Raw genomic sequence first — 12,813 nt, 5'->3', positions numbered from 1 at the left:
GCTAGGTGCTCCAAACAAGTGCTGTTATTACCCCCATTTTGCAGATGAGAAGACTGCACCCCCCCCCCATAAAGGTTGAGGGACTTACCCAAGCTCACAGAGAGCTGGTGGAGCGGGGACTCACAGTAAGACTGCACTTTTATCCACTGTGTTCATTTGCTCCAACTCACTTGATACAATCAACTTGCTTGTGAGTTTTATCCAGAGCTTTGTGCAGGAGACAGCCCGCCCACAGCTGCATTTCTGTGTAGAAGCCCACTGCCTGGTCATCAAGCCCACCACCAGAGCTCCCCCTGACAGCTCTGTCCGCCCCCTCTCCACCCCCATGAAGGGGCACTTTGTATACATTTGTTGGAGGAAGAGCAAATGAAGATAAGGTGGGCAATGACAGATGCCATGATGGATGCAGATACGGCTTGCTAACGCTCACTCCTCTCCACATATTTATATTACATGTTTGTTCTCTTTATTCACTTCTTAAAAATTTCAACTGAGATGGTACTTATAAAATGCCACTCAACTGCTATCCCTTTTAGGACAGTTATAGAAAACAGAGCCCTCAGTCTGGGCAACCAGCTCGTGACCATGGCTCCTCTGAGTTGGGACCGGCTGTCTGGGTCGTGTCCAGTGGGCACAGGTGCTGATCCTTGAAAATTGTCCACTGGCTTAGTTTGTGTCACTGTCATTACCAAAAGTTGCACATTTTACCTTGCTTCTGATAATTTGGATGCCCTCTAGCAATCGCCTGACAAGGTCCAGGTCCTCGGGTTCTGCAGAGCCCCCAAAGGTGCCAAAGGTGACATTTACCAAAGACATGTACACATTTGTACTGTGGGGCCTAAAAAGTTACTAAGAGTGTGGTGTGGGGTAGAGGGCAGGTCCTACCTCTTGACACTCTTCCCATTAAGGATTCTTTGCTGATTTAGTGAGGATTCTTAGTTGTTTGTAAGGGAAAAATAGTTTAAGCATAAAACAGCAGTTTTAAAAAACTTAGAAGACTGAGAAGCCAGAGATGGATAATGACAATGTTAACAAGTAAAGTTTACTCAGCAGTTGCAATGTGTCAGACACTATTATATTATTCTAAATATATTTACTTCATTTAATTGTCAAAGTTGCCCTGGTATTATCCCCTCCCCCATTTTATAGATGAAGAAACTGAGGCAAAGAGAGGGAAAGTTGCCCAAGGTCACATAGTCAGAAGTGGGGAGGTAGGATCTGAACCCAGGCTCTCTGTCTCCAGAGGGGGCACCATAAACCAGATCTGGCACAGCTCGATGGAGGGCTCATACTATGACGTTAGAAACTGTTTTTTTCTCTCTTCGATTCCTGGTTTGCTTTCCTCTAGGATGACTTCAGTCTCCGGGAAGCTTTCCCGCTATGATGGCTGAGATGCAGCCAGCAGTCTGTGCTGCCTTCACAGTTAGCAGTTCCAGGAGAGGCTGTAGTTGGTAGGGTGCCTCTTCTTCCCTTTGCCTCTGTTAGGAAGAAGTTCCATGGAGAGTTGTAATTGGCCTGCTTTGGATTCACTTTTCCTTAACCAATCATAATAGCAACAGAAGTGGAGTAATTTTATGGAGAAATCTTATTGGCCAGGTTTAACCCCAGCTGGACTATAGAGATTGAGAATAGGAAAGAGATGCTTTCCTTCTCTTTCCTCAAAGAGAAGCCAGGCAAGCCGAGATCCCCAGCCCACCATGCCTACCTCAAAGTTATGCACACTTAGTTTGCCTTAGGAGAAAGCCGTCTCAGCTTCAACTGGCCTGCTGTTTTCCAGGTGATTGTTCAGCGGACTCTGGCTGCCAAAAACCTATCCCATGCTAAAGGAGGCTCTCTGCTGGCTGCATACCTGAAGGTGCTGCCCCTTTTCATGATGGTGTTCCCTGGAATGGTCAGCCGTGTCCTCTTCCCAGGTGAGAAGAGGTTGGGAGGAGAGGTTACCTGCGTTTCAGTCTCAGACCAGTGAAGCATTCTGTACATATCACTGAATGCCTTCAGAGATACGACTGGAATCCCTACCTAGTGATGTGACAGAGGTGTCTCCACCTAGGCACCTCCTGACCCTGTGCTGTTGCCCAACATTGGTTCAATGGGAACATCCTATTGATGTCCCAGGCTCGTGGAGTGGAGACTCATCTGGGGCCTGGCTACAAAACTGTTTATTTGGAACTGAAAACTAGGTTAATATGTTGTGGTTGCAGATGTTCATCCCCTAAAGTCTCATATGAGAGGTCCTCTCATGCTTTAGTGTTTGAGCCCAGTGGTTGGTGAGTTTGGCCCAGTGGAACCCTCTGGGGGATGCTTAACAAAAATCAGGGATATCAAAGCCTCTAGGATATTTGCCTTTGAGTTTATTTTTTTAATTTGGTAAAGTGATGAAGTTTGTGCCAGGAGGATAAGCAGAACTGAGGTTGGTGATGTGACTGGGAGCCCCTGTGAAGTCAGGAACTAGTGATCTGTACAGAAGAAGGCTCTTTTCTGCCTCAAACGGTGAGCTTTCTCTCCCATATTCAACAAGGCTATTGTTAACTCAAAAGGAAGATAAGGTTGAAGGTTCACTCCCCTTGCCTTACCCTACATGATGTCATGAAGAGGTAAAGAAAGGGGAGGATGAAGTGATTAGTTAATTGGCCCAGAAGTTTTGTCAAAATAATTTAGGACAGTAAGTATTCAGAGGAAAGAGTTGGGGAAGGAAGTGGGGGAGGGGGGCGTTGTCAGTGGTGCTAGACTCTGGGCTCATGCTCCTCCAGCAAAGAGGGGATGAAGAATGCAGGGAGGCACTGGTCCTGTTTCCAGGGAGGGGGCACAAGGTGTGGAGAAACCAAGAGGAGAATAAGAAGTGGTACTTGGGGTTTCTGGTGACTTGATAGACAATGTGCAGCTTGTGGGCTTGACACATGAACAAAGAATGTGGCTTAAATCCACCAACCTTCTTTGTGCTGAGGTCTAGTCCCTGCATGAAGAGCTTCACCGTGCCGTGTGGTGCTGATGACTGTGGACTCTGATCTGAACTGCCTGGGCTTGAGTCTTGGCTCTGCCACTTACTACCTGTGTGACCTTGGATGAGTCACTTAATCTCTTAGCCTCCTTTTCCTCACTCTAAAGTGGGGATAATACTTCATTAAGGCTTAAAGCAGTTCCTGGCACATGGCAAGCACTATATAAGTGTTCACGCTTATGGTTTTATACCCGCATCATCTCATTTATTCCTCAAAACAGTCCTATGAATTAGGTACCATTATTGTTATTTTTATTTATAGGTGAGGAAATCAAAGCTTAGAGAAATTAATTCATCCTTTATTTATTCTTCCATGTATTCAACAAATACTTTGAGACCAATTATCTGCGAGGGCTTATTCTAGAGGACCCTGGGATCCATAAGTGAATAAGAGGAATCTGGATCCCTCCTAAGTTAAGTGACTCACTGAAGTTACTTGATCAGGGCTAAGTGAGCCTGGATTTGAACCCAGGTGCATTGCCTCCAAAACCTGACTCTTAATCATGGTACTGTTTCTCTTAGCAAATCACATCCCAAGCTTTGGATCAATGCCTTTAAAGGTCAACAGCAAGATCCCCTCATCACTCTTTACAGTCAGCTAATCAACAATCATTATTAAATGAAATAATATAATGTCATGTTCCATGCCCTTAAAGACTTTGTAATGTGACAGATATGTCTGGTAATTGTGAAGAAATAAGATAAAATATACATCAAAACACTCTTGCATATGGTACCAGCAACAAGTGCAAAGGAATCTAAGAGAGTGAAGGAGGGTAGAGAGGGAGGTGGGCATGGTGTATCTGGAGGCCTGGACAAGCACTTGTGTGGTCCCTCGCCCAGCAGCATCATTGTTGCCTTGGAACTTGTTGGAAATGCAAACTTCAGGCCCGTTCCAAGATCTGCTGAATCAGAATCTCTAAAAACATCATGAAGTTTTAACAAGCCTACCAGAAGACTGAGAAGCCCTGGTCTAAAGTGCCGGGCCTGGGGCCAAGCCCCTCTACCTGTCTATTTCCACTTCTCACTCCATCTCAGCCCCATCAGCTCCCCACTGAATCTTCAGCTGGGTCTGGAAATGCCTAAAAGTTTGCTCCAATCCTGAGCTTTCATGAGCCCAGACAACACCCTCTTCCACTTAATCTGACTGAGAAATGGCACCCTTTTCAAGGATCTCTAGTGGAAATTAAGAGAAAAACCAAACAATGCTCTAAATGATAAAATGCAAAGGTATAGAAATGTGCCTATTAATGCAGCCTATCTATGCGCCACCTGAGCTTTGGAATAAACCAAGGGTTTGAGCACTATCACGACACTTACTAGCTGTATGATTGGGAAGCTTTTTAATCTCTCTGGGCCTCAGTTTGCTTGTCTTTAAAATAGGTGTAATAACAATATCTTCCGCATGGAGGAAGATGTGAGGCATATGTGAGGCATATGTGAGGCATATGTACAGTGTTTATTTGCAGCATCTGAGTCATAGGTAGGCTCCAGTGAACACTGGCATTTGGAAGAAGGATGGTTTGTGCTGTTTGGATAAAGGAAGCTCTTGGCCGGAGGGTTCCTTATCTCAAGTATCAGAGGGTCTGACAAGAGAACGCCCTCCATGTATGAAATGGTTGATTAATTAACCCAAGACCGGTGGGAAGATGTTTCTGAATAGGGGGTTAAGGATCACAAGGCTGTTGACTCCATTTATAACTTAGATGAGTCATCTAATTTCCCTATGACGAACATATTCTTTAGACTGAATGGACAAACACAGCCGCATATACATTCTTTATGAACTGTGTCTGTCATGTGATAGCTGAAGGTTGCATTCCCAGAAGGTTAAACAAAAACTTTGTAGTTAATTAACTGTCTCAGGGAGAGTCCTGCTCCTTCTCAGTGTACCTTGACAGGAGGTTTTAGACAAGCAGCAGAGCCTGTAAGACTAGGGCACAAGCAAGATGTTTGCCCACCTGGGAGGTGCCTTATATATAGTACCCTGGCCACAGAAATGAAACTGTTTTCTGATCTCCTAAACTTTCTTGGAAGAGTCAGAAAAAGCCAAGAACTTCAACCTCCCAAAAGCATTTTTCTCAACAAGATGGTCCTTTTCAGCACTTCTTATCCAATGTCACTGTTGGTCTGAAGTCTTCATTTTGCCTAAGGATGAATCAGAGGTTTGGGAGCATCTACTTCTATCTTATAGCAATTGTTGCTGGTGTTATTAACGGGAGTCACAGCCCCCTTTCCTCTCTCATTGGTGGAGGGAAGGTCCAGCCTTGAGAAGACGGCACGACGATGGCCAGTGGGGAGATTCTACAAAGACCAGTGCCCTAGGGCTTCCCCGTGGACGAAAGGCCTGGGACTACTCGCACTTCATTTCTTAGGTTTTATGTTACCTTAAAAAAGAAAATAAAGATACAACAATAGTGGATTTTTTAAATTGTGGTATACTTTAAATGATTATATTGATTAAATTAAAAGTTTTAAGGCAGGTAGAAATGTAGAGACTAAGTATACGATCTCATTTGTAGATACTGTCAAACCTCTTCATTTGAGGCCACTTATGAATTCGAGGCTTCAGCTAACTAGTCATCATGACGTTGACATTGCATCAGAACCAGGGGGGAAACCAGCATGAGCAGTGAAGGGCTCCAAGTTCACCCCTAAACTGAGGTCCAGGGAAGTTTTCACTTGCCATGGAAGATGGGCTGGAAGGCACCTTGAATGAGGCAGGACCAAAGTCTCTAGACTGGACAGAGGGAGGGCCTCGGAGTGACCTATCAGAGTCTGTCCTAGGTCCCCCTGGAAGGAAACCTGACAAGTGCTAAGTGCTCTAGCTGGTAAGAGTGGTGCTGAGGGAGACAGAAGGTGACAGGAAAGGTGTCGTTCAGACTGAGGTGCCAAACCTTCAAGAGCACATGGAGAGTTCTCAAGGTCCTGGTGGGCAGGGTGAGGTCATGGGTGCGGTGACCCCTAGACTCATGAGGGACAGGAAAGCATCCACGCTCTTGGCCTTCCTTCTCTGCAGACCTGGATGGGGAGTCGGGAGGCCTGGGTTTTGTTTCTGCCTCTGACATGACCTTGCTTGGTGTTTATTGTAAGGTCCCCTCTGAGACTTTCTCTTCATCTGTGACATGGTAAAAGTAATCTCTTCTTTCCTCATACAGTTATGAAAAAGGGAACAAGAATACCGGGGGAGCTAGCCTTGATCTCCCAAACCTTAGGAGATCAAAAAAATTTACTGAGCACCTACTCTGTACCACACACTAGTATAATGTTTTTTTTTATTAAGGTATCATTGATAAACACTCTTGTGAAGGTTTCACAAGAAAAACATCGTGGTATCTACATTCATCCATATTATCAAGTTCCCCCCACACCCCATTGCAGTCACTATCCATCAGAATAGTAAGATGCCACAGAGTCACTACTTGCCTTCTCTGAGCTACACTGTCTTCCCCGTGACCCCACACACACCATGTGCAGCAATCATAATACTCCTCAATCCCCCTCTCCCTCCCTCCCCTCCTGTCCTCCCACACCCCTCCCCTTTGGTAACCACTAGTTCCTTCTTGGAGTCTGTGAGTCTGCTGCTGTTTTGTTCCTTCAGTTTTGCTTTGTTGTTATACTCCACAAATGAGGGAAATCATTTGGTACTTGTTTTTCTCTGCCTGGCTTATTTCACTGAGCATAATACCCACTAGCTCCACCCATGTTGTTGCAAATGGTAGTATTTGTTTTCCTCTAATGGCTGAACAGTATTCCATTGTTCATATGTACCACATCTTCTTTATCCATTCATCTACTGATGAACACTTAGGTTGCTTCCACTTCTTGGCTATTTCAAATAGTGCTGCGTTAAACATAGGGGTGCATCTGTCTTTTTCAAACTGGGCTGTTGCATTCTTAGGGTGAATTCCTAGAAGTGGAATTCCTGGGTCAAATGGTATTTCTATTTTGAGCTTTTTGAGGAACCTCCATATTGCTTTCCACAATGGTTGAACTAATTTACATTCCCACCAGCAGTGTGGGAGGGTTCCCCTTTCTCCACAACCTTGCCAACATTTGTTGTTGTTTGTCTTTTGGATGTTGGCCATCCTTACTGGTGTGAGGTGATATCTCATTGTGGTTTTAATTTGCATTTCTCTGATGACTAGCGATGTGGAGCATCTTTTCATGTGTCTGTTGGCCATCTGAATTTCTTCTTTGAAGAATTATCTGTTCAGCTCCTCTGCCCATTTCTTAATTGGATTATTTGTTTTTTGTTTGTTGAGGTGCGTGAGCTCTTTATGTATTTTGGATGTCAACCCTTTATCGGATCTGTCATTTATGAATATATTCTCCCAAACTGGAGGATGCCTTTTTTTTCTATTGATGGTGTCTTTTGCTGTACAGAAGCTTTTTAGTTTGATGTAGTCCCATGAGTTCATTTTTGCTTTTGTTTCCCTTGCCCAGGGAGATATGCTCATGAAGAAGTTGCTCATGTTTATGTCCAAAAGAATTTTGCCTATGTTTTTTTCTAAGAGTTTTATGGTTTCATGACTTACATTCAGGTCTTTGATCCATTTTGAGTTTACTTTTGTGTATGGGGTTAGACAGTGATCCAGTTTCATTCTCTTACATGTAGCTGTCCAGTTTTGCCAGCGCCGTCTGTTGAAGAGACTGTCATTTCCCCATTGTATATCCATGGCTCCTTTATCGTATATTACTTGACCATATATGTTTGGGTTAATATGTGGACTCTGTATTCTGTTCCACTGGTCTATGGGTCTGTTCTTGTGCCAGTACCAAATTGTCTTGATTACTGTGGCTTTGTAGTAGAGCTTGAAGTTGGGAAGTGAGATTCCCCCCTGCTCTATTCTTCCTTCTCAGGATTGCTTTGACTATTCAGGGTATTTTGTGGTTCCATATGAATTTTAGAACTATTTGTCCCAGTTTGTTGAAGAATGCTGTTGGTACTTTGATAGGGATTGCATTGAATCTTTAGATTGCTTTAGGCAGGATGGCCATTTTGGCAATATTAATTCTTCCTAACCATGAGCATGGAATGTGTTAATTTCTCTCATGAGTGTCTTGTAGTTTTTAGGGTATAGGTCTTTCACCTTATTGATTAGGTTTATTCTTAGGTATTTTATTCTTTTTGATGCAATTATGAATGGAATTGTTTTCTTGATTTCTCTTTTTGCTAGTTCATCATTACTAGCAAATATAGGAATGTGACATATTTCTGTGAATTGATTTTTATATCCTGCAACTGCTGAATTCAGTTGTTTGTTCTAGTAGTTTTGGGGTGGATTCTTTAGGGTTTTCTATGTACAATATCATGTCATCTGCAGTGACAGTTTAACTTCTTCCTTACCAATCTAGATGCCTTTTGTTTCTTTGTGCTGTCTCATTGCCATGGCTAGGACCTCCAGGACTATGTTGAATAAAAGTGGGGAGAGTGGGCATCCTTGTCTTGTTCCTGATCTTAGAGGAAAAGCTTTCAGCTTCTTTCTGTTAAGTATGATATTGGCTATAGATTTGTCATATATGGCCTTTATTGTGTTGAGGTACTTGCCCTCTATACTAGTATAATGTTTTTTAAATCCCCTCTCTGTCTTCTAAGCAGGAGGCCTAGGCTTGTATGTTTGTATCATCATAATAGGTAGAGATAAAGAACTAGAGATGCCAGGAAGGCTAGATGGATTTATGTTAAAAAATCATATTGCTACTCCGGAGAAAAATGAACTGATACAGAAATGCAGAAAGAGGAGAGAGAAATTCAGAGCCAGCAGAGTTATCAGGTTTTCATGAGTCTAAAATGAGGAACAGCTGTTGAACTATATGAACTATTGACAAGGAGGTAGGAAAAGGGATTAAAAAATGTTTGCCACGTGTCAAAGGATGGCATTCTCCTTTGCACCTCTGAGAAACTGCAGGGAAGATGTAAATTGTTTGTGTCCTGTTTTCGGGGCTCAGGGGTGGAGCCTGATGAAGACCATGTGCTGAGACTGGCCACCAGCGGTTGAGCTTTATGAGGTTACAGTGACAATAGCTGGAGTGTATTCGGCCCTTCCTGTGGATCAGACTCCATACTATGTGCCTATCATTGGTCAGTCCTCACTATAATCTTACAGAAAGTTATGCTATTGCCCCAATTTTAGATATGGCAACTGAAGTTCAGACAAGTTAATAAGAAGATTATAGTTGATGAAGTCTAGGCTGCTCTTTATTTCACTGAGCTGTAATCTTACGTATGATAATCCTGTCTCCTGGGGCTGCAGGCCTGGCTTGGGGCTCTGACGGTCTGTCTACTCAGGTCTGTGCCTTGCTTCCTCCGCAGATCAAGTGGCCTGTGCAGATCCAGAAATCTGCCAGAAGGTCTGTAGCAACCCCTCTGGCTGCTCTGACATCGCGTATCCCAAACTTGTGCTGGAACTCCTGCCCACGGGTAATGTCCCCTGGCCCCTTCATCGAGTCCCCTAGAGCACCCAGAGAGGAGAACATTGGCCGGCTCTGATCTGAGCAAGGGTTGAGATGGGAGGGTGGTGGAAGGGCATAGACTGAGGGACTGAGCCCCAGAGCAAGGGCCCCCAGATGAAGCGCAGGCCCTGGCTGTCCTCAGGGGGACACCACCCCTGAGTTCTGCCTCCTCAGAGTCGAACCTGCTGGGACCAGCTGGCTGTGGGCCTGGGGTAACAGGTCATGGGTAAAGATAGTAGCTGTTAGCAGAAGAAGCCCGAGGCCCACAGACCTCCCTTCTGCCCCCAGGCCTCCGTGGGCTCATGATGGCTGTGATGGTGGCGGCGCTCATGTCCTCCCTCACCTCCATCTTTAACAGTGCCAGCACCATCTTCACCATGGACCTCTGGAACCATGTCCGGCCCCGGGCATCTGAGAGGGAGCTCATGATCGTGGGCAGGTAAGGCCAGCCTGGATGGGGCCGGCAGGGGAATCCAAAGTCCAGATACTCAGGGAGGAGAAAGCTGAGCCCACCCATAGGCCAAGTCCAGCCAGCGTCTCCTCCAGGCCGGCTCAGCCTCCCCTGGTGGCAAAGGAGCAGTACATTAGGACTCCATGTATGAGTGTCATTCATGCATTCATTCAAGGGTTGCTCAGCGGGTGCTATGTGCTGGGTGGCAGGGCACATCGCAGTGAGAAACAAAGACTAGGTTTTTGCCTTCATGGAGCTAGAGCAAAAGAAGGATAAGTCGGCAAGGCTGTCACAATCCCAGTGAGCACTAAGACTGGGAGCCGGGGGACCTAGGGGTTCAGAGGAGGAGCCCACAACCTGGAGTGGGACCTGACAGATGAGCAGGAGCTGGCCAGGTGAAAGGGAGGGGGCTGTTCAGGGAACTGGGGGAAATGGTGTCTCTACCAAGGCTTCTGCAAGGTCTTGACATCTAATGGAGGGAATGGATAAGACCCAAAGGAGTGGCATGTAAATTTTATGTAAAACACATGCTGATAAGCTTTCAGGGGCTCTGCCCCTCAAGGTGCACCCTGAGGGCTGTATCAGGGCTTGGGAAAGAGTTCTTAGGTCGGACACCAAAAGCATAATCCATAAAAGAAAGATAAATCAAACTTCACCAAAATCTGTGTTTTCGAAAGACACCATTAAGTAAATGAGAAGACAAGCGGCAGATGGGGAGGAAATATTTGCAAGCCATATGTCTGACCAAGGACTTCTAACCTAGAAGAGTTTACAAAACAAGGTTGTGATCTAGAAAAGCAGCGTGAGCTACTGCCGCCCACCTCCCCCCCAGAGACTGTGATCAAAAAGACAGACAAGGAGGGGGAGAAATCGCCGCTGCTCATACACTGCAGGTGGGGCGTGAAATGGTTCAACTGTTTGAGACAGTTGGGCAGTTTCTTAAAAAGTTAAACATAAACTTACCATCCAACCCAGCAGTTGCATTCCTGGAAATGAAAATTTATGTCTCCACAAAGATGTATACACAGATGGCCATAGCAGCTTTTTAAACAATAGCCAAAATAATGGACATTCCGAATGCCCACTGGCCAGTGAAGGATAAACAATGCTATACCCACTCAATGGAATACTTTTCAGCAATAAGAAGGAATGAAATTCTGTGATACATGACACAAGGACAGACTCCACACACAGCTACATGAAAGACACCAGCTGTGAAAAAGGATAGGAATAATACCCATTTATTTGAAATGTCCAGAAATGGCAAACCTATAGAAATGGAAGCAGGTAAGTGGCTCCTTAGGGCAGGACCAGGAATAAGCTGTAAGTGGACATCAGGGAACTTTCTGGAGTGATGGGTGTTTTAAAACTTACTTGTGGTGATGGGTGCACAACTCTATACACATTTACCAGAAGTTACTTTTTTGTACACTTACAGTGGGTGAATCTTATGTATGTAAATTATACCTCAATGAAGCTGTAAAAAAAAAAGTGAGAAGTAAGTGTCCAGGAGAGAGAGTGCTAATGGGGGTCTCTCCCCGCCCGGCACCAGGGTGTTTGTGTTGCTCCTGGTGCTCGTCTCCATCCTCTGGATCCCGGTGGTCCAGGCCAGCCAGGGCGGCCAGCTCTTCATCTACATCCAGTCCATCAGCTCCTACCTGCAGCCACCTGTGGCTGTGGTCTTCATCATGGGGTGTTTCTGGAAGCAGACCAATGAAAAGGTAGCTCTGCATCAGCCCCCACTCTGCTGGAGCCAAGTGCTGCCCATGAGGAGGGGAGAGGAGGGGAGAGGAGCGGATTGGATGGGGGACTTAATGCCACGGGTGTCACTGGGGAGGCTGAGTTCTGTGGAGGGAGATACAGAGAGGGGAGCGTGTTACCTGGCCTTTGAAAAAAAAGCCATGGGGGTTCTGTTTTGATGCACTTTGTCATTAAACAGGAAGCTGATTTAACAGAGGGTGAGTAAGTTATGCATACTTCATTAGTTATATATGAAACACAAACAGATAAGTTACTCCAGCCCTTTCAAATCACTGACCCCTGCAGTGACCCTAGCTGCAAAGACAAGCTCTTGAGACAGGCGGTGGAGGTTTTGGGAGGCCAGAGCCAGCAGCCCTGCTGCCCTGGATGTCTCTAAGATGGCCTTGCTCTGATTTGCAGGGTGCCTTCTCAGGTCTGATCTCCGGCCTTCTCCTAGGCTTTATTCGGCTGGTCCTGGACTTTATTTATGTGCAGCCTCAGTGCGATCAGCCGGATGAGCGCCCAGCGGTGGTGAAGGATGTCCACTACTTGTACTTCTCCATGATTCTGTCTGCAGTCACCCTGATCACTGTGTCCATCGTGAGCTGGTTCACAGAGCCGCCCTCTAAGGAGATGGTACGTTTGGGTTTGATGCTCTATCCACTGGGAGCCTGCATTGCAAGTGACAGAAAGCAAACCCAAACTGGCTGAAGCCAAATGGGTTGATTGTTCAAAAAGCTGCAAAAATACAAGGTTGGGCTTCAGGGACAGATTGATTCTGAACACAGGAAAGAGCATCAGAATCCATCCCTCAGAATCCCCCATTCTCAGGCCCCATGCAGGGCCAGCAGCTTCTAGGGATTCATCCTCTTATTCTTGTTAAGCAAAAGGATAAACATTTTTGTCCCAGCATTTCCCGCCAAGTTTCTGGTTTCCATTGATGGAGTCAGCTCAAGACACATGTTCACCCATGAACCAATTCAGTCCCAGTGGCCAGAGAAATGGGTGAGCTGAATGGCTGACCTCTGGGTCCCACAACACCCCAGGGCTAGGGCTAGGCTCTGGGGACTAGAATGAGGGAGGGTGAGATCCCAACTAGGGCTGAAAAAGCAAGATGGGGGATGCATGGGTAAAATGTCCTTTGCTTCTGAAGTTTTGGTGGGGTGGA

The 12,813-nt window shown here is 45.6% G+C and overlaps 1 protein-coding gene across 6 annotated transcripts in view; it reads left to right on the top strand.

Annotated features, from left to right (window-relative positions):
- SLC5A11 (solute carrier family 5 member 11) overlaps positions 1 to 12,813 on the top strand; it is a 60,370-nt gene that overhangs the window by 40,434 nt on the left and 7,123 nt on the right. For all 6 annotated transcript variants that reach the window (XM_036992492.2, XM_036992489.2, XM_036992488.2 and 3 more), the window contains 5 exons: positions 1,778 to 1,913; positions 9,315 to 9,422; positions 9,743 to 9,893; positions 11,458 to 11,626; positions 12,066 to 12,281. In XM_036992492.2, coding sequence (XP_036848387.2) covers positions 1,778 to 1,913; positions 9,315 to 9,422; positions 9,743 to 9,893; positions 11,458 to 11,626; positions 12,066 to 12,281 — 780 coding nt within the window. The remainder of the gene's footprint in view (positions 1 to 1,777; positions 1,914 to 9,314; positions 9,423 to 9,742; positions 9,894 to 11,457; positions 11,627 to 12,065; positions 12,282 to 12,813) is intronic.

Source organism: Manis javanica, chromosome 10 (assembly GCF_040802235.1).
Source record: "Manis javanica isolate MJ-LG chromosome 10, MJ_LKY, whole genome shotgun sequence".
NCBI lineage: Eukaryota > Metazoa > Chordata > Mammalia > Pholidota > Manidae > Manis > Manis javanica.
Note: the sequence above shows the minus strand (reverse complement) of the source record. Positions and strands in the feature narration are given on the sequence as shown.